The 21,061-nt window shown below is 51.0% G+C and overlaps 1 protein-coding gene across 1 annotated transcript in view; it reads right to left on the bottom strand.

The window, feature by feature from the left end:
- Positions 1 to 7,350: 7,350 nt before the first annotated feature.
- Positions 7,351 to 21,061, bottom strand: part of SMYD2 (SET and MYND domain containing 2) — a 52,361-nt gene continuing 38,650 nt past the window's right edge. The window contains exons 6-12 of the mRNA XM_036273497.1: positions 19,507 to 19,574; positions 16,958 to 17,060; positions 14,602 to 14,712; positions 13,890 to 14,010; positions 12,350 to 12,524; positions 10,449 to 10,557; positions 7,351 to 8,295 (exon numbers count right to left, since the gene is read on the bottom strand). Coding sequence (XP_036129390.1) covers positions 8,215 to 8,295; positions 10,449 to 10,557; positions 12,350 to 12,524; positions 13,890 to 14,010; positions 14,602 to 14,712; positions 16,958 to 17,060; positions 19,507 to 19,574 — 768 coding nt within the window. The 3' untranslated portion in view covers positions 7,351 to 8,214. The remainder of the gene's footprint in view (positions 8,296 to 10,448; positions 10,558 to 12,349; positions 12,525 to 13,889; positions 14,011 to 14,601; positions 14,713 to 16,957; positions 17,061 to 19,506; positions 19,575 to 21,061) is intronic.

The following is a 21,061-nucleotide window of genomic DNA, read 5'->3' as shown; positions in this document are numbered from 1 at the left end:
GTAATATGCTTTCGGGGAGCCGGAATACAGAGAATTTTACTTCTGTGATCTTTGTGGCCCTGGACTGAGAAGAGGAACTAGTTTTTTAACAATAATGTTTGCCTAGGAGTCTCTTGGCCTTCTCGGCCCCTTCCCTGTGGGCTTCTCTGTGGGACTTGATCACTGGCTTCCCAGGGCTCACTGAACCTTGATCCCGTCTGCTCTCGGCTTTCATGATTCAGGAAAAACGCCAGTGGCCGTTGTAGGGCAGCATTTTTACCCAGCTGCCTGCTTTTCTTACCTTCCCCAGCTTAATACAGGTTGACCGTATGAAATTTCCAGTAGTCGGGCCATATTGTACTTACAAAAAGAGAACATCCACATGGGTCAGTGTGTTTCTTCCCCGGACACAGGACAGATTCCAACACACCCACCATCTGTCGTGTCTTCAAACAAGCGTTTGGGAACACGAAGGCCAGCGCGACAGGCGGCCGGGCTCGTCCTGGGAACGTGCCACCTTGCTCTGGTGAGCTGGCCTCACTCGGTGAGCGGGCCACGGCCTGCGGCTCGGAAGTCACTGCAGAGGTGTCAGCACACTGTGGGTCCTGGTAGGCGGGGCTGGCCGGCAGGTGTATGGCCATGGGGTCCCGCTGCTGTCCTTTCTGATGTAGTCTGTCCCCTTCGCTTGCTGGAGCCTTGTTAGCAGAGGGTCCTGCTCGTCCCCGTGGCTCGCCGTCAGCAGTCAGCTCCTGTGCACTGCGGTTCCTCCTTCCCGCCTCCCCGGGGCCTTCAGAGCATATTCCCCGTATGGAAAGTCACGTGTCTGACCAGGGCCCCAGAACGGATCAGAAACGTGGCGCAGGACAGTGGCCACAGTTGTTCGGGCGCGCGTGGGGGGGACTCTGTGACGTCACGCTCTTCCTTCCCGTTTCAGCTCACTCACCTTTCCCGGTTGGCCATGGGCCTGATGGACCAGCTGTCATCAGCACACCTGTTCTTTCCATCCTGGTAGGCAGCCCCAAAAAGTAGTTTGATCTGGTCGTGGAGAGGCACTCTTAAACCTCTCCAAACTGTGTGACTAGGAAATCTGATTTCCGTTTTTCAAGTTAGCGTTTCAAGGAGATCTGGCCAATGGAAACAGCTAGGAAGCTGCCAGCACCCAGGAAGCTGCCCTGACCACCCCTCTTTTTCCCTTGGGGGTAGCCCGTCACTCGGTACTAGATGAGATGAGAGCAAAGGTGGATTCGAGTGTCAGTCCTGTTGGGATGGTGATCCCAGCAGTACCTGCTGTGCATTTCAAGGTGAACGTACACTGATACCCAGCGGCTGCGTTGAACGTAGTGCGTGCAGTCAGGTTAATTTGTCCCTTAGCCAGAGCCAAACAGGGAAGGCGCCGGCTCCCCAGGACCGTTCACACGTGCGGTTCATGATCGGCGCTGTCATCAGCGAGGGTCAGGGCAAGCTGTTCCCCTCTGTGGCCTCCCCCGTTCTTCCCCCACCTCCTCCTCCATGGAACAGATGCCCTCTCACCTGACCAGAGGTTCCAAGGAGAAAGCTGAGAAGATTGGATCGGGGTCTCTTTGTGCCCTGGGTGGAGCTGGAGTCCCGTGAGGGTGGCTCTCGGAGCAGGGGTGCCCAAAGCAGGGGTGCCCAGCGTTCCGGCGTTTCTCAGGGGCCTCCTTCCTCCCTCCGCTGCACTGTTAGCTAATAAGTAACCTTCAGCCTAGAACTGAAAGCTGTAGTTCGGGGCTGTTTTGTTTGTTTTTTTTTTCCTCTCAACTTGAACATTGTAAAATGTTACTGCAGTTCCCTTTCACTGAACTTTCTTGCCATTGTTTGGAATCTTAAATCTATTTATCCTTTCAGAAGTAAGGTTACTCTTCATCAGAGATTTTTCCCTGTGTATGTCTTCTGTTCCTTTAATAGTTAATTAACTTGTTTGAGGAATCTTAAAGGGGGGGGAGAGGGTTACATATGCAGATGACTATTAAACATATAACCTTATGTAACTTGTGTTACTTCAAATAACAGGCTTACCTACTTTGTTTCACTGGACTGTTGCTACGCTACTTAATTCAGTATTTTGATGCTTTCCTTGGTCTGTGTTCTATGAAATGTTGCAGATTTTTGTTTCATGCAAAACAATTGACATTGGATAGATTTCATTTCCAAACCATGTATAATAGACAAGTGCCCAGTTTAGAAACCAGTTCATTCTTAAGGTTCTTGGGTCAGCCCACAGATACCTTGACCTCCAGTGCAGCTGAAATCTAGGGTCGTGTCGGCCAGAGCTAGTTGGCTGTCACTGTGGGCTGACCTGGACATTGAAGCAGCGGTCAGGTTGTTGCTGTGACAAATGCATTCCAGGTCGGGGCTTGGGATCCTGAGCTGCTACCTTGCAAATGGAAGGTAGTCTCTCTACTACCAGCTGGTAGGGGGAGAGGAAGTGAGTTCATAGGGCATTCCCTAAGTGGGAATGAGGTATCAATATTCATGTCAAGTCTACTTTGTTATGGACTCCCTCTCAATTTAATAATATTAAAAGCCTTAAATGAAACTATGCATGCTATTCTATGTGCTATTTTTTTATCAGTAAATAAGCTTATGCTTGGCAGTTTTATACACGATTATGAGGTGTACGAAACTGACTTTTGACAGTATTTTTTGCACTGTTTCCTGTCTGTTTTTATAATGTCTTATTTCGATACTGGTCGTAGTTTGTACTATGTTCTTACTGCCCTTGTCATGGCTGTGAAATGTTTCATCTGTGCCTTTTCAAATGTGAGATCTTTATTCTAACCTTTTTTTATATATATAAAAGATATCTATTGATTTACATATGCAATAAACTTTTTTTTTTTTCCAGAGAAAACAATTGAATTCTCTCTCTCTGTACCATGTATGTTCGCAGCGACCTCCTAGGATTTTTTCATGGGTACAGGTGCCTGGGAACGCCTGCTTCTTAGTCCTTTGGAGGCAATTTATTTCCACCCACGTTTCATTCCTGTGTAAGTTGATCGCAGATGATTGGTTTGACATTGCCAGCGTTGTCATTGTTAGAAAACAAAATCCGAAAGGAGCGATCCCTGGGCAGATGGAGTGAAGACCACACAGAAAATGGACCCTTCTCACAAATGCCATGATGACCCTTACTAAGCACCAAGCCCCCCCACTCCCCACCCCCCCGTCATTTCCCAAACTGTTAACCTGGAAAAGACAGACGCCAGGCGGCCAGACAAGACCCAAGTTTTAGTTTTTGTCCTTCAACTTTATTAACAGCACAGCTCAGCCCTAGCTTTGAAGGTGGCTACCCCATCCCTTAATTTTTCCAGCCCCACCCCCTGCCAGACGTACACAGTGAGCCTCTGGTGATGAGGATGGACACGATCTTTGGTAGGTAACAGGGCAATGGCACCCTTCTGCGAGGAGCCCATGTGCCACCCTAGACGGGTTGTTCGCCTGCAGAGGTCCCCAGCACGCCTCACATCGCGACCAGGGGAAGACTGCAAGCCAGGTGCAGGGGGATGGGAAATGGCTCATTAAACAGACCAGTAATCCTGTGTCTGTGTGTTCTGTGACCACAAAACAAGTTTAGTTCTTGAAAGAAAAGCCACATACCAGGTTTTTAACAATCCCAATGGAAATGGAGAGAAATCCAGTTGAAGGGCAAATAGGTACATACACTAATCTGTCTTCTTTCACGGACTGAGCACATGGATGAAGTTTCTTTGGTTGATAACCAGAAAAAGGGGTTTTACATAATGAGAGAGAAAACACTAACCCCTAGTAGATCTGTTTATCTCCAAACAGAGCTGGAGAAGAAACTTTTTTTTAATGTAAGAGAACAAAAATAAATATAAAAAGAAACATGTAAATACGCAGTAAAATGACAAAACCAGGATCAAACATGTCTGTTTTGGTGATTTTGCATTTTTTTTTTTCTATTTTAACTTTTTTGTTAACCCTTACCTGAGGATATCTTTCCATTGATTTTTGGATAGAGTGTAAGGGAAGGAGGAAGGAAGAGAGAGAAAAAAACATCGATGTGAGAAAGACACATTGGTTGCCTCCCGCACGACCCCAACCGGGGCCAGGGCTCGAACCTGCAACCCAGGTACATGACCTTGACCAGGAGTGGAACCTGCAACCTTCGGTCCACAGGCCAACGCTCTGACAGCTGAGCCAAACAGGCCAGGGCACTTTTTTTTTTTTATCCTTACCCGAGGACATTTTTCCATCTTTTGTTCAGGTGGAGTGGGAGGGAGAGAGAAGAACAGAGAGAGAGAGAAACATCGATGTGAAAGGAACACATCGAGTGGCTGCCACCCGCACAACCGACCAGGGCCGGGGACAAACTGCAACCGAGGTACGTGCCCTTAGCGGGAACCAAACCCGGCTCTCTCAGGACCGCAGGCCGATGCTCTAACCGCTGAGCCAAACCGGCCAGGGCTTTTTTTCCTTTTTAATAAAAATAAATGGGGAGATCTAGTCAGACTTACCAGTTCAGAAACATCATGGAAGAAAAGCTCATTCATAGTAGCTGCAGAAACATCACATGTAGGAGTTCAGGTGAATGTGTAGGGCATGCATCAACTTAAACCCTTTGAGACAAACTGATAAACTCACCACATCCGTGGATAAGAAGACCCAGGCTATGAAGAGGTCAGATCTGTGTGTCCCCGACTCCAGTGCAGTTCTACCAGCACAGCAGTGCCCTTGCGGGGACAGTGGGGAAAGACCAACAGAGGACTTGGCCCGGTGCCCCGCAAGTTCCTTGGAGGGTTCACCACGGGAGAATGGTCAGAAAACTTCAAGAAAACACAGCAAAGTAGCTCTAGTAGGTAGGTGCTAAAAGTTCTGCAGTGCAACAATAATTAAAAGAGTATTTTATTGGCAAATCAATGGCGTGAAATAGTGCAAAAATAAACCTAAGTCTTATGGGAATGTTAATGGGAACATTTCAAATCAACAGGGAGAAATCGATTATTCAATAAACGATGCTGCCGTAAGCGGCCAGCAAGTGTGAAAACCAAAATTTTTAAAGAGTACAGTCGGATCTCTTTAGTAAATGACATAATTCTAGGCAGATCAAAGACTTTCATTAAAAAATGTCTTTTGCCTGGCAGAGTGGCTCTGGTTGAGCACCAACATGTTCCCTCGGTCAGGACACATGCCCAGGTTGAGGGCCCGATCCCCAGTGGGGGTGTCATGTAGGAGGTGGCCAATCCATGTTCTCTCTCATCGATGTTTCTATCTCTCTCCCTCCTGTCTCTCTAGGATCAATAAAGGAAAAAAAAAATTAAGATGAAAACAATCTGCTTGGGTGCAAAAGTGTCACGAAAAATAAAGACAATGGTACTGGCTGTTGTATCTCAGTTGGTGGAACATAGTTTCCATGTATCGAAAGGTCACCGGTTCAATTCCCGGTCAGGGCACATACCTAGGTTTTGGGTTCAATCCCCAGTCAAAGAGCATACAGGAGGCAGCTGATCAATGTTTCTCTTCCACATTGATGTTTCTCCCCCTCCCTCTTCCTTCCTCTCTCAAATCAATAAAAACATATTTTTTTAAAAAAAATAAAGTTAATAGACAACCAGGGGAAACAGTTTCAGTACAGGACAAAGAGCTAATATCCCAATACACATCAATACACATGAATAGCAAAATAGGCAGCTGCCATCCATAACTCAGAGAAGAAACACAATTCCTAGGTAGAAGGAAAAGTGCCCAATCTCATTAATAAATGCATACAAAACAAAGCATTTCACATAGTAGATTGCAAGATCAAGTTTTCATAATTTTGTATTAGGATGGTAGAGGAAAACAGAAACTACAAATATATCCTACTGGCACCTGATATATTTTAACAAGAAAATGTGCCCACATTTATTCATATAAAAAATATTTCCACTATGCGATCCAGAAATCCCACCTCTAGGAATCTACCCCCCAAAATGCCACCACATGTCAGCCAAATTATTTGTATGGGATTGTTCAACGTGGTATTGTTTATAGTAACAGCAAAAAACAGTTCCGCAGTCAACACTTCTTCCTCCAAAGAAAATGACGCGAATCTGTAAACGCTGACATGGAAAGTGAGCCTTCTTGTGAAGTCTGCGATTGCAAAGTATGTCGGTACCATCCTGCCTTTGTTTCTCTCTGTCTATTTATATGGATGGAAAAACTGGGATCACATGTGCAAACTATTTACAGTGCTTTCCTCTGGAGACGGGGACTGGCGAGGAAGGAGGAACAGCTCACTCTTTTTCGGATACGTTTGTAATTGCTTTTAATTTACTGTAAAATTATGACTGGTGTAGCTTTTATAAGACACAGAGGTGGTGGGCCGAGCTTATTTTAGAGTTACAGAGTCCATTGGCTCTCTTAGAACGAACACTAAGCTTCCCAGAGCCAAGACCATGCCTTCGTCCTCTCTCTGCACTCGAGAGCTATAGACTGTTCTGCACATAGTAGGTGCTCACTAAATGTCTTACTGCACCTGCTGGGCCCGCTGTGTGCAGTGACCTGTGCGAGAGAGGCGAGTGGGTGTGTGAAGACCAGGAAGGAAAGATAACATAGCAGATGAAGGGCTGTTCAAGCTGCCTACATACCATAAATACGGAGAAGCTGGTGTCACCTGCACCAGGCTTTAATTATTACTAATGAGACGTTCCTCTGTTTGGATTCCGGGAACTTCCCCGCGCCCCGGAGCACGCGTGGTCCCAGGCCTGTGCGTCTCTGCAGCAGTTGCTAACAAACAGTCCCCAGGTTGCTACCTTCCAGGCTGTGGGGAAGCTGGATGCCTGCTGGCCCGCGGGGAGCACCAGTGTTTGCTCAACAACACAGAGTTGGTAAGGAAATTTTTTTGCTTCTCAAGTTTACCCTGGAGTGCTTCCAGACAAGGAGGACTGCACAGACCCATCAACAGAATGAGAGCTGAAAAGTCTGCTTTCAGACAGATGAAGAAAGCACCAAGAAAGGGAGGCACGCCTGGAGCCTGGGGTGGAGGGTCACTAGACAGAAGAATCCCATAGATACCAGCTCCTGCCAGGGAGGGGCACCCAGGTCACATAACTGTTCTCCCCCAACAGGTGCCTTTTTATTTTTAACCACTTTTATTGATTTTTTAGAAAGAGAGGAAGAGAGAGTTAGAAACGTCAATGAGAGAGGAACATCGATTGGCCACCTCCTGCTCGCCCCCTACTAAGGATGGAGCCCACAACCTGGTCATGTGCCCTGACCGGGAATCGAACCCGGACCTCTCAGTCCATGGGACGGCGCTAAATCCACTGAGCCACACTGGCCACGCTGTAACCACTTTTTAATTTATTTTCTTTAATTTCTAAAAAGCTTTTTACAGTTACAGTTGACATTCACTGTTGTGTTGGTTTCAGGTGTACAGTATGCTGGTTAGACATCTAGCTGGCCATACAGTTATCGCGATATCACTGGCTACACTCCCCACGCTGTGCTCGGAGAGCTATGCAGACTGCTTTGCGCACAGTAGGTGCTCACTCAGTGTCTCACTGCACCTGACTGCACAGAGGGCGCATCCTCCTGCTGGCTCTGTGCGCTGTGAACTGTGTGTGCGCCCTGTGTGTGGGTGTGTGGACACGAGGAAGGAAACATAACAGCAGTGAAGAGAGGACACATCCCAGTGGCTACTTTGTAACCGCCAAGTGGTACTTCTCAGTCGCTTCACCTTTTCCACAGGTGTCTCTTCCCCCTTTCGTCCTCCATTGGCACTGAATCCCCACAGCAACTTCACCTGACCCCGTCCTGGGGGAGGCCTGGGCTCCTGACGCGGAACAGGTGTGACCTCCCCGCCACCGTGGGGCCCCCACCACCTCTTTGAAATCCCGCAGACCAGAGGAAACACAAACTTCAAACACTATTACCTTTTTATTCCCTTTCATCGTTCAGGGCATTATCAGAATAGCCATGAAGGGGAAAAGAATCTATTTTTTTAAAACTCAGCCTGTCCAAAGTACAACAATATATGAAACCATGCCATTATCTCTTAGGGGGGAAAAAGCATCAGAAATGAATGTGGTCGTAAGGGTAAAGATTAAGACCAATTCCAAGTGAGCCACGTGTCCGGTTTAAGTGCGAACGGTGTTTTCCTTGCAGTGATTTTGCAGAAATGCCGCGGTGTGCACGTGACCTGAAATAGCCAAGCCCCCGAGGGTTTCTTCTGCACGAGCATTTACATGAAAACTGCCCGCTGCCATCGTTTCAGTGGCTTTCGATTTCCTGTTTGATCTCAGAAACGTACGGGTGATCTTTGCCGTGCGCCACTTCCATGATCGCAATGGCCTAGGAGAGGGAGAGAAATAAGGGGCTGGGAGCCTGTACCGACCCCGCGCACCGCACCCGGGCTGGCCCGACCTCGCTGGGACCCTCTGCTTGAAGGCACAGGATGCAAACCGCCTTTCCGGGCCTGTGCCGTCCTCCAGCCTGGCTTCAACACAAAACAAAATGAAGCGACAAGCTTGTCGAGTAACCCAAGGTCACCCAGATTCTACGCTAACGTGTTCTGCAACAACTGAAGAGATGATATAGAGAAACCGACTGCATGACATTTTTTTGCCCCAGTATTGCAGGGATTTCAGTAAAACATGCTTTAGGGATGGAATTATTCGGTTACGTACTCAACCAAGTCAACAGGTAAGGCTAGAACGGAAACGCCCACAGTGACCTTGACATCAAACCTGCTTGGGTTTTAACGACACATCATGAATCTGTAAGAACATTTTTCTCTTTCAAAAAGTGCACGCTTTCTTCTCAAGACATATTCTTAGAAAACAAACTTAAAAATCAGTGGTTTCATTTGAGGAAACTCGAGAGAAGGTGTTTAATAAGGTTTCTTTAGCGTGAGGGGGTATGAAGTGAGGGTTTCCAGTGGCTCCCTGGCTGTGTGACCTTGGGCAACTGTCTTAACCACTCTGTGCCTCGCTTTCCTCACCTGTAAAGTAGGAACGAAACCTACCTCTCAGAGCTGTTAATACACATCACGTGTGGAGAATTGTGCCTGGCGTATAGAAAGTATCTACCAAATGTCATCCGTAAGAATTTATTTTGCTCCTTTGTATTCAACCATATTATTCCCAGATAGAAAATCTCAAATTACTCCCATTCTCCCCAACAGAACTTCTGATGGTCGGTGACGATGGCAATATTACTTTCCAGTGTACCATTCTCTTGCTGGATCTCGAACCAACACAAGAGGCTGGCCAAGGAGCAGTGCGAGTCTGCAGGAGCCACCTGTGTGGTTTCGAGGACTCACCTGGGAGATGCCTCCCCTCACCCTCTGCATTCATTTCGCGACTCCTGTTCCTTGCTCAGAGCTACTCGACCTTTCTCTGACCTTGTACTTCATTATCTACCAGCCCTTTGCAATTTCCCCCCAAGTAACTCAGGTGGTAAATATGTTATCTCAGAAGACAAATTCATGGTTTAAAAATGGAAAATGTTATGCTTAACTCCCACTCCTAGCATGGTGGGGCCCTGACCCTTCCGTGTGGGATGCGGGACCTGACTGCCATCTTCCCGCATAGTCTCCCTGGAAGATCTAGGGACTCTGAAGGATGAGGCTTCCAGGCTAGGCGGTGGCCCCAACTTTCACAAACATTCTTGAATAGGAGTAAAAGGTCCCAGAGATTACATTGTATCAGCTGTTAACTTCTACCTAAAGGACAAGAGACTCTATTGGTGCAATTGCACTGCAGTAAGGCCCGGCCCCTCGCCCACGGACAGCACAGGGCAGCTGTCACACACTGGGGGTGGGGGGGGGGGGGGGGGGGGGGCAGATGATGCCCGGGTCCCGGTTTCCCCTACGTGTTAGTCACAGCATGAGTGGGAGCAGCTGAAGCCTTCAACTCAAAGATCCCAGGGTGAATCAAGCCCCCTCCCCCGCCCCGGCATCCCCAAGGCTAATTACTTGAACCTGTTTGCATCTCAATTTCTTCACCAGGAAAATCTCTCTCATATTTTTGTGTGAATGCAAAGAAAAACCACCCACCAGGGGCCTGGCATGTAAATGGTACTCAGTGAACAGTGATGATTATTCAGTACATTTTAGAAACTCTCCCTGTCTCCTGCCTCGATTTCATCACCGAGGGCAACCCGAGTCTGTAGGCCCAACGTGCAAAGGGAAACCCTCAGCACGGTCTGCGGACCACCGGGGGCCTCCGTCCACCTGCGCACCTCCCACGGGGCAGCGTGGTCTCCCTGGCACAGGCTGAGCCTGCAGCCAGGCTGGCCCCTCTCCCAGGCACACTCTCCATACAGGAGGGCCTGGACGCCGGCCTGGCAAAGGCTCAGTTGCTCCACCCCCATGTGCTGGACACCCCCCCCCCACTTCGATGGCCAGAGGGGGGCCAAGAGCTGGTCGTTCCCCACCATTGCTACTCAGCCTCATGAGGGAGGAGGAAGAGATGCTCTGGAGGCCGCCCGGCACCCAGACTTACCTTCCTCAGGGCCTTCTCTCCGGCGGCTCTGTTTTCCAGGCCCATGTACAGTCTCCCCAGCTTCAGCCACATGGAGGCCACGTTGAGGGAGTACAGCGGGTAGTGCTTACTGGAAGAGGAGAGGCGGCAGGCTGTCAGAGGCTACCGGGACCCGCTGGCGGGCACAGGAACCCCTCCCCCCGGCAGTCACGCTCCCCACACCCTGGCAGGTATGGGGGGGTTAACCCTGTGGAGCCCATTTTACGCAGTCTGTTGCTTCTGAAAAGCTACATAGAAGCTGCAGGAGAGATTCTGTACAAAAACATTTGTAAACAAAACACCCACCCTCGTCCCAGATGTCTGTGTCAGGTGCCCCAAAGCAGGGCACTGGGAAATCACCTTTTCAGGGAAATTCCCTGTTATGAGGACATTAGGCCTAACCCCTGATATTAAAAAGACAGTAAACCTAAAAATATACACACTAATATGTCTCACGACCCCAGCTTTCTATCACACTTTAAGAGACCAGTTGGTTTAGCAAAACTATTAGCTCTGAAGTTAGGAGAACGCCTACTTCTTCTAGATGTTCTTCCTCTACGGTCCAGTAAGGAGCTGTATACATATGCTGTGGGTATTTGCTGTCTGGCTGTAACTGATGCTGGCGGAAGGGGCCTGCCTAGGAAAGAGCCCTCGCCCTGGGGACACAGGCCAGGAGGTAGCTCATGGGCAAGAGTATGTGTGCTGGGTGTGTGTAGGTGTTTATTTACAGGCTGGTTTGTAACTCCCTCAAAATCCGTTCAAAAGAGACACATCCTGGCTATGTTCCTGGGTGGCGGCCAGGCCCTGGGGACAGTGCCCCCACCCAGTGCCCGCAGAAGGCCAGACCGGGGGCTCATTAAGCTCAAGAAGTCCCTGCTGGGAGGGGGACCACAAGGCCGAGATGATCTCATTCATTCTCATCTTCCCCCCTCTAGATGTCACAGAGGAAAGCGTGCATGAGACCACAGGACTTCACCGCCACCCAGGAAGGGTAGGCTTTGAGATTATCCTCAGTGGAGCAAATTCTCCAAGAGCAGGTTTTAGGCGCTGCTTCCTCTTGGGCTCCCCCTGCTGGCTAACCAAGGCAGTGCGGGGGAGGTAGAGGGCCAGCTTGGCGGTGGAAATTCAGACCAGACAAATTTAACAGTCCCTAAGCTTAGGACGTGCACTGACGGCTTCTCAAACTCCTGAGCAACACCTGGGTGCTTCTGGAGCATCCCAGGTCCAATGTCCAGATTCTGACCCACTTGGTCTTGAGGCGATCCTGTGAATGAACGTGTTTAATAAGCACCCAGGGATCTGATCTAGGCCACCCCAGGCCTGAAGTGGCCAGTCAGAGCCAGAGGACAATGCCACGACCTCCATCTGAAACCCAAGTGAAGGGTTAACAACCTCTCAAGAGGACATTTCCCTGTGGCTGATAGTCCTTATTACTATACGTTAAAACCCAGCTTGTTTTATTCAAACCTAGGTGGGGGACTAAATAACTAGCCCACCCAGTGGTCCTAGAGTCCCCTCATTTGCAAACTGGGTTGCAGTTCAGAAAGTCACAAGGGGAGAGTGAACAATGATGGAAAAGAAACAAATGGGGGGCTTTTGATTACTGGTCTGAATGAACTTCCGTGGACCCAGCACCTGGATAGGTACTGGGATGGATCTTGCCCAGCAACCCCTGCCTAACCTCAACCTGCCCTCCTAGCGTCTCCTGAAGAGGGTAGAGGGAACAGGCAGGGCCTCCTCCTCCAGGTGTGGGTGCAGAGACGAGAAAGCTGGTCTGGACATGTTCCAACACGGGACAGTGCGAAGGCAAAGCAGCCCAGGTACACATCCTAAGACACGACTCCACCGCGTGCTAAGATGACCAGAACGGCCACTGCCATCACCTGTAGGGCTTAATGATCTTCTGTCCGTATCGCAGGGCTCCTTCCCAGTCCTGCATGTACAAGCAGACGCCCATGGCCTGGTACATCATGTGCAACATGTACACATTGCTGTCCTCAAACATGGAGCTCATCTTCTCCTGGCTGAGCTCGCAGATCTCCAGCAGCTCGCTAGGGGGTGCTCTGGGGTCAAGGAATGTCCGCTGGCCCACCTGGCTGGCTGGGAGACTTCCCAAGGCAGGCTGGGCTCAAGAAGTTATTTTGACCACTCCACCCATACACCACCCTGAAGAAGTAAATTACCGAAAGCCAACCAGAGTGAAGGGCCCTGACCAGCGTGGCGCCGTGGGCTGGGCGCTTCCCGGGCCCTGAAAGGTTGCCGGTTCCACACCCAGGGGGGAGTGTGCGGGAGGCAGCCGACTGACGTTTCTCTCCCTCTCCCGCCCCCTCTCTAAAAATCAATAAAGATATACCATTTTCTTAAAAAGGGAAAGGAACTACATTTTTCTTGAAGAAACTAATAGGAAAATCTGAAGACCTCAACTGGTAAAATACAATTAAAGAGTTTTAGCCACAGACCACAGGCTCTTAGTTCAGCTGTCAGCAAAGCTGATTAGACTCAAATCTCAAGTCTTCTAGTTACAGTTAAACCCTCACCTGAAGCATTTTTAGGGAAGAAGTCCCCACCCTGGGGAAGCTCTTTCTGATGCTGGGAAGCAAATGTGTCTTTCCCCAATTTCCTTCCACTGGTTTTATACTAAGTTCTCCCTGGGTGTAAATCTAATGCCTTTCAGCACCCAAGGACATGCTTTGATACAGTGGTTAAGAATATGGATTGTGCCCTGGCCCGTCTGGCTCAGTGGTTGGAGGGTCCGTCCACGGACCGAAGAGTCGTGGGTTCAATTCTGGTCAGGGGCATGTACCTCGGTTGTGGTTTGGTCCCTGGCCCTGGTTGGGGTCATGCGGGGGGCAACCAGTTGGTGTGTCTCTCTCATATCGATGTCTCTCTCCCCCATTCTGTCTGAAGATAAATGGACAAGTACCCTTGGGTGAGGATTAGAAAAGAAAAAGAAGATGGACCATGGTGGCCAGCGGACCTGGGGCAGAATCCTGGATCTGCCTGGGGAGCTGTGTCCTTGGGCAAATCACCTGGTATCTAAGACTGTTTGCACCTAACGCAGGACGTGGCCTGGTGACTGTCCTTACGAAGATCAGGGGAGACAGTAGAGGCAAAGCCCTCAGCACTCTGCCCAAAGTAAAATACCCCGAAAGGAGCGGCTCCGAGGACTGCTCGCCACAGGTTTAGACAATAAACTCTTCTATCGCACTGAGCTCCGGACCAAACTAGCCGAACAAAGAGAAACAAGACCAGGTCGACGTCAGACATTGGTGTGGCTGACTCCGAGTCAGGGGTCGTCAGTGAGTCTTGGCCCATTTACCAGGAGACAGTGCTCTTCACTGTGCAGCACCTTAACCCCACCCTCCCCCTCTTCCCGACTGTCCGGCGCCTGCAGGTTAGGGTCCCCACGGCTGCGAAGGATATATTTGTAGTGCTTGGCCCTCCGGAACTCCTCGATGACGTTGCGTGCGTACCTGACCATGTCACGGACAGCCTCTGCCTTGGGGGGATCGTCAAGCTTCCGGATTTTCACCTTGGCCTGATCCTGAGGGAAATGCCCCAAATGCAAGGTGTTACCTCCCGCGGAAACCAAAGCCGCGGGGAACCCTCCCAAGCAGTACATTCTCCTAGGCAGAGGCGCAGGCCGGCCCGTTCTAGTCACAAAAGCATGACAGGGAATCCGGCGATGGAGCTAACAGGAATTCAATACACCATTACCTTTTTACAAAAAACAAACAAACAAAAAACCCCACAATACTTCTAGACAATCCTCACCCAGGCAGGACACCCAGAACACGTGTGCTCGTGTGTTCAGACATCTGTGCATCAAGAGACTGGAATAAGGAGGGGCCGCACTGACAACAGTTTGGGCAATGCCGGAGAGCGCCCCGAACAGCCCGCCCCGGGTGGGGAGCCTGTGCTCCTTCTCTCTCTTTGGAATAGTTGTTTCAAGAAAAAGCACCGGCAAAGGCTTCTCTCACGAGTACAGTGTCACGCTGGGCAGCGCAGATGCACTACTAACTGGATTCCCCTGTCTCAGAGAGGCGGGTTCAAGGGTCAGAATCACCGCGGGCGGAGACCCCAGAGTCGGACCCGAGGCCGGCTGGGCAGAGACGGGCGCCACCCGGGAGCTCACCTTGTCCCTGGTGGTGCACTCCGGGCACTGGCAGGTGAAGAAATAGGAATCTCTCAGCCGGTCGTTCCTATCTTCGGTGGGATACAGGAGGTCGATGTAGCTGGTGAACACCTAAGGGGTCCAAACAGTGGGTGCTGCAGTTCGCCAGGGGTCACCTCGCTCCTTACCCTGCTGGGGCTCAGCCGCCGGTGGTGCGCTTGCAGGGACAGACGCAGAGGACGGCCGCAGTCAGGATGCACACACAGAGGAGCGCCCCCTAGTGTCTGCCTTCCTGTGGGGGAGAGAAGGGCTTCTCTGCCCACCTTCCAGAGTCACGAAGCCCCCGACACAGGAAACGGGAGCACTGGACGCACCCCAACCTTCTCTCCCCAGAGAGCCAGGAGGCATCTGTCCCAGCAGGAGGGGCTCTCGCATGGACAGAGGCAAAGCCCCGCTGAGCAAAGGCTCCACTCCCGTGGGCCTGGGCCTGGGCCGCCTCTGCCTGGCCTCTTGCTTCACACGCCAAGCCGGGCGGGCGGCTCAGATGCATCACTGATTGGTTCCCCTCTCCCTCCGGCCGCTGGGACACGTCTGCAGAGGGAGGGCACAGCTCCCAGGACACGCTGGCATTACCCAGCTGGGCCAGAGGGTTTGCACGAGCCTTACCTTGGGGCTCATCAGGGTCTGCCGTCCTCGCCTTTTCTAACGGGGTCTGTAACTGAGACTTGGAGCATATGGAGGAGACGGGTATTTAACTGCCCATTATTGACTCACTGGGACGGGACTTGCTGCTCATCCCGCACCATCAGGCAAATGTCTGACTGCACAGATGGATGTCACAGGGCCGTCAGTGTGCCAGGAACCGCAGGCACTGGCAGGGGCCACCCAGCCCTGTCCACCCCACAGGGCAGTAACGGGGACCTCGTGGCTCATTGATGCCCTGGGGAATGGGCTGCTTTCTCTGTGAAGGGCAAGTCACCCCCAAAGCAGTGCCCCCCCAGATGAGGTTGCTGCATTTCAGATCTGTGAGGGACAGGAGGGCAAACCAGCAGGAGCAAGCCCTGCCCGGCCTCAGAGGCGGGAGCCTCCAGCCGCATTCCTTTGAAAATGACTGATGGTCACAAAGTGCAATGAACAGAAGCACCCAGAAGATGGCGACAAAGGCCGCTCGGTGTCACTGCTCCTGACCCAGACAGAGCCCGTAGGGACACAGTGCTCAGGTCCCGTGGTGACTTCCATTCCCACCAACTGCCACCGTCTGTTTGAACTAAGACGACGCCAGGGTGGTCTCCACAGACATTCAGAAATCAAGACACTGGGACCCCACGCACCAGACCCTCTGCTGATGGGCTTAGCAAAGGGCAGAGAATCGGTTCAGCTGTTGGTGAGCTGACAACGTCCGAGAAGCCAAGGCCTTCACCACTTAGCACGCTGACCATGACACTTCACATCTAAACCTTAGACATGCGCCTTAAAATGGTATGAGATATTATTAAACTGAAATCGAATCCAAACTGTGTAATTACAATCTCTAAAAACTCATTTTAAAAATTTTATTTTTTATTGTTTACCTAAGAGGGCCCACACCCAGAGCCAGCGGGCAGGGCGGCGGGCACCACCCGCAGTGCAGACCTGGCTCCCTCCACGTCCCTGCGCTCAGGAGGGAGCTCCGGCCTCCTGGCCATCGGCTGCCGGACTTGGCCGACATGTGCAGCTGGCCACCCGAACTACATCCCCAAAGAGCAAACGCTCCCAAGTTCAGATTCGCACTGGAGAGGACTCAAAGGGCTGATGTGTCTTTTGCAGCTGTAACTCTTTTTACTTACTTATCCTCACCCGAGGATGTTTACTGACTTTAGAGAGAGGGGAAGGCAGAAAGAGAGAGAGAGAGAGAGAGAGAGATCAGTTGCTTCCCGTATGTGCCCTGATCAGGGACTGAACCCACCACAGCCTTTTTTGGTTTATGGGATGATGCTCCAACCCACTGAGCTACCCGGCCAGGGCTGCCTTTTTTGTTTTAGATAACAATGCTTTTGGCCTTGTGGGGGTTGGGGGTGGAGAAAAACAGGCCAAAATTCACTAATACAAAAAAAGCTCAAACTCCACTCTTTGGCAGTAGGAATACAGACCCCGAAGGCAATCCACACTTTCCTTCTGCTGACTATGTCTGTTTCTCTAAATCTCTATGCGTCTCTGGGGAAGATTTCAGGCAAATTCATTTCGCCCTCTTTGTTTCTCGGGTGGAAATGGCGAGCACCAAAGGCAGGCCGAGCACATGGGACTCCCAGCCACAGGTCAGCGGGCTGCACGTGAACCCTGGAGGGCCAGAGGACGGACCTGGTGCTCCCTGCCCAGCAACCCACGGCCGGGCACTCACCTCCTCTCCTGGGCCGATTTCCTGGACGGCTCTGACTTCGGCCAGGGTCCCCTTGTAGGTCACAATGACGTTGGGGCAGCAACTATGGTTCATCAGTGCAACGCTGTCAACCGGAAGAGAAAACCCGATTTGCTCAGGAAGCAGACAGTCTGGGAAACCCTCAGCCCCTCACTTGCTAAGTCACAGCCACGTGGTCTTTGCGGGACACAGACGAGATCTAATGGCTGGTCGTCATATCCTAAGAGGGTTTCTGCACGCACCTGTCACCTTAAACTTCCCAATGCTGGAAAGTGAGGTGTGCCGTTCGAAATACTGGTATCTAAGCCAAAACCCAAAAAACACATGGGGCTAAAAATGGCCACGATGAATTCCACAAGAATTCCTTCCTGTTGGATGCGGGACTCACACCCCAACACCTCCAGCAAACTGCTGCCGCCCCCTGTACACTGGCTAAGACAGACGGGTGGTCATTTCCAAGCTGCTTTTTCTATTAGTGGATTATTTCCAACATGTTTTCTTCAGATGGCCACCGGGAACGTGCCAGCTTCCCGAGTGAGGGCTTCTGATCCCCGAGAGACCTGGGGAAGCCCATTTGAGTCTCTGCACCTCAATTTCCTCATCCGGAAAATTGGGGCACGGCTGCCCCTGCTGCTCCTCGCCTGCTTTTCAGGGGTGGCGAGGACAGAGAGACCCGCCTGTGCAAGGGGCTTTGAGCTTTCTGATTATATCAAGGTCAAAGTTCTGAGAACAGAAATTTCTAAACTACAGGGGGAAAGTGCTTGATCTTTGAAAGTGCTGCCTTTGAAATCACAATGCCAAACTGATTTCAGTCCGAAGGGATTTTTCCCCCCAATTAAAACGGCCTGGAAACGGGGGCCCGTGTGGGCACTCCCACCCGTAGGTATCACTGCTCCGGTGGCCACTGCCACTTCCTGAACCCACAGCCACCAAAACCCCTCTCCTGTTTGCCCCACGAATACGAAGGCAGCAAAGGGGTTTGGAAGCCTGAGGAGGAGCTGCCCTGGGCCTGCGGGTACCGGGGGGCAGCCCCCCACCGCCTGTGGCTCAGAGGTCTGCCTTGAGCCCGCACAGCACGCAGCGATTGGCCCGGCTTGTCCTGGGGGGCGGGTCACCTCCACCACCCATCATGGCCCACAGGGCTTCCTGGCAAGTGGCACACAGGGAACTGGGCCCTAGGGACTCTGATCGACAGCTGCACCGCAAGTCAGTAATGGAAAAGCAGAGCTCCAGAACCTTCTGGAGCCACCTGGCAGAGGTCTTCGGCGCCTTTGTGACGAAGGTGGGGAGAATGCGCTGAGGCAGAGAACCTGGAACAACCCTGGCCTTGGTGTCATCAGTTTCTTGGTGATGACGGAAGAGGGCGAAGCCTCTGACAGCACCGCTGGGGCCCTGCCGCTGTCTCACCGCTGAGGCTGAGCGAGTGCGGTCACGTCTGGTCTGATGGCGTCAACACCAGCCCCGGCCACTGAGGGGGTCTCATGCCTTTCTCCTTCTCGCCTGCCCTTTCTCAAGGGCAAAAGTCCGCAGAGCTTCTCTCCCAAACACTTGTCTCCTCACTATCGGATTCAAGCGGCCGATGACACCGTTCTGGCCACAGGGACAGCATTATAATGGCGAACACAGTTTGTCTCTGTGGTTCAGGAACGCCTGTCACAGCGGCTCTGGACGGGGACCTGTACAGGTTCTTTACCCTTCAGACTCAGTGATGCCCGGAGCTGGGCGACACCAGACACACCAGGACCGACACATGTCACTCCTACAACTGCTTCAACCTAAGGCCAAGGGCCCCTGTAGTAAACATTCGGCAACACCACTTTGGACAGAATAGTCTGCAAGGTGGACCACTTCAGACGGGGAAGAAGGACGGCTCCCTGGCCAGCTGTGACGCCAGGGCTGCATGTCGGAGGGCGGAGGCATTTGGAAAATCCTCTTTTCGTCAAGAAGACAAAGGCAAAGCCTTTCCCAGCGGCCCATTAAAGTCGGTCTGTAAAGATCGCATTTGTCATCTGGCCCGCCTTTCCTGGAGTAAGTATTCCCGAAGTAGGGAAACTCCTGTGGTCCTTTGAAGTGCCCCTGGTTCCCCGCTTTGGTACGCTCTCCCTCCAAACTGCACTTTCTGCTCTGGTGTTTTTCAAACAGGACGCATGGAGAAGCAGCTCATATCTTCTCCACAGAAGCCCCTGGTCAGCTATTGATTGGCAATTCATGTTCCCCTTCGCGTGCAAGAAAGCCAGAGCCTTCCACAACCGCAGACACGCAGAAGCGCTCACTTCTCGGCACACTATGAAACATTCTTTAGTACCAGCTCTCGAACTGGCAGGACTGAACAAGTCACTGTTCTCCTAACAACCACCTTTGGATCCTTAAACGTGGGGGAAATATTTTGAAATCTGGCAGGATTAAAACGGTGTCTTAATCCACTTGGAGTGTCTTGTCTGCCACATGCACTTAGGTAGCTTTATTTTTAAATCAAATTAGTGTTAAGTAAGTAAAAAGAAAATAAATGAAAAAAGTCAAACTCAGCCTACTCAGGAAATATTGCTGATCCCAAATGAGAAAGTTCTTCATCTTCGATTGTGAAGCCGTTACAGTTAACCTGCAGTGAGGGGAGGAAAGAAAGAAGAAGAAGAAGAAAAAAATAAGCTAAACCTTGTGTCTGGCTAGGAATAATTTCTTCAATTTCTGACCTTTAACAAAGTAACCAGGAAAATGTTCTGGTGCTGTGATTTTTAAACCCTTCTTTTGGCTGAAGCATCCTTTGTCCAAACAAAATGTACCTATCAGCCTCATGTGTAAACAAGTAAAACCCGAATCTCTCAGGGGGAAGCATCCTTCGTCTGGCCTGCCTACCCTCCCACACACGCAGCCAAACAACAGACACTGAGGTCCAAAGGCTAACGTCTACTCATCTGAGTGGGAGTTGGTTTCCGGAGTCTAATCCCATTGTGCCACAGATCTCTAGTGTGATCCTGAGCCCATCTCTGAGTCCCACGTCCTCGACTTTCTCCTGTTCGAAAAGAAGTCACTTACCCGGTGCCCATCGCCCACAGGGGGGTGGTGAATGGGAAGCCCTTATATAGCCGCTCTAACTGCCCCTGGGAGGCAGAGGGGCCTGACCCTAAGGGGCTGAGACCTACCTTTCAGGGCCGGCCAAGTGAACCACAGGCCACCTTCTCATGCTTGAAACGAGATGCTACATTGAAAAATGCCAAGGGCAACTCCCACCATTCTGGGAGTCTAGCTCAGAGCTGGCAGGAGGAACATGAGGAACGGACTTCCCCGATGTTCTGTTGCTCCATAAACCCAATCTTTTCACCGACATTCACAGCGCACGCATGTACTGGGTGCTGTGCACACAGATGAACACGCCCAACTCTGCCCTCGAGAAACAGCCTCCTGGGAGACAGTTCCGTGGGTGCTTTCATTTGTGTCCAGTTTCAGGGCTGGAAGGGGACTCAGTCAGTCTCTTTCCTTTTCAGAGGGTGGAACTGAGGTCAGAGACGAGCCGTGACTTGTCCTCCCAAGCCACTGGGAAGGCTGTGTGCAAGGCGTGCATACCTCGTGGGCCCAGACCACACTCTTCCACCCCGGAGACATGGCCCGGGCACACTGCAGGCCAGCGGAGGCCTCTGGGAAACCAGCACCCAAGGAGCACCTACTCCGGGCCAGGCGCTGTGCCAGGTGCTGCATACTTACCTCGCTTACATCTGCAGTGCTACTCTGGCATAACCCATTTTACAGGGGTGGGAACTGAAGCTCAAAGAGGCCGTGGGTAAGTAACTTGTTCAAGGCTCCGTAAGTAGCAAGTGGGGAAATAAGGAGTCAGAATTCAAACTAGACAGTCTGACAGAAAAGCTGTCAGAAACACAAAAATGTTTCTTTACACTACACCAAGTTTCTTCAGAAATCGTCTGATCTATGCACGTTAATGCAGTGCTAAAACCAAAGGGCCAATGTCGAAGGCTTGGGAATTTTGGTACACAGAGAAGTAAAGGCAATGATGGTTCGACTTACAGCTTTTATAATTCAACATATTTATAATCAGTATCTACAACTTTCAACATAAAAAGAGAAGACTGAGGA

The sequence above is a fragment of the Molossus molossus genome, unplaced genomic scaffold (assembly GCF_014108415.1).
Source record: "Molossus molossus isolate mMolMol1 unplaced genomic scaffold, mMolMol1.p scaffold_m16_p_20, whole genome shotgun sequence".
NCBI classification, from domain to species: Eukaryota; Metazoa; Chordata; class Mammalia; order Chiroptera; family Molossidae; genus Molossus; species Molossus molossus.
Note: the sequence above shows the minus strand (reverse complement) of the source record. Positions and strands in the feature narration are given on the sequence as shown.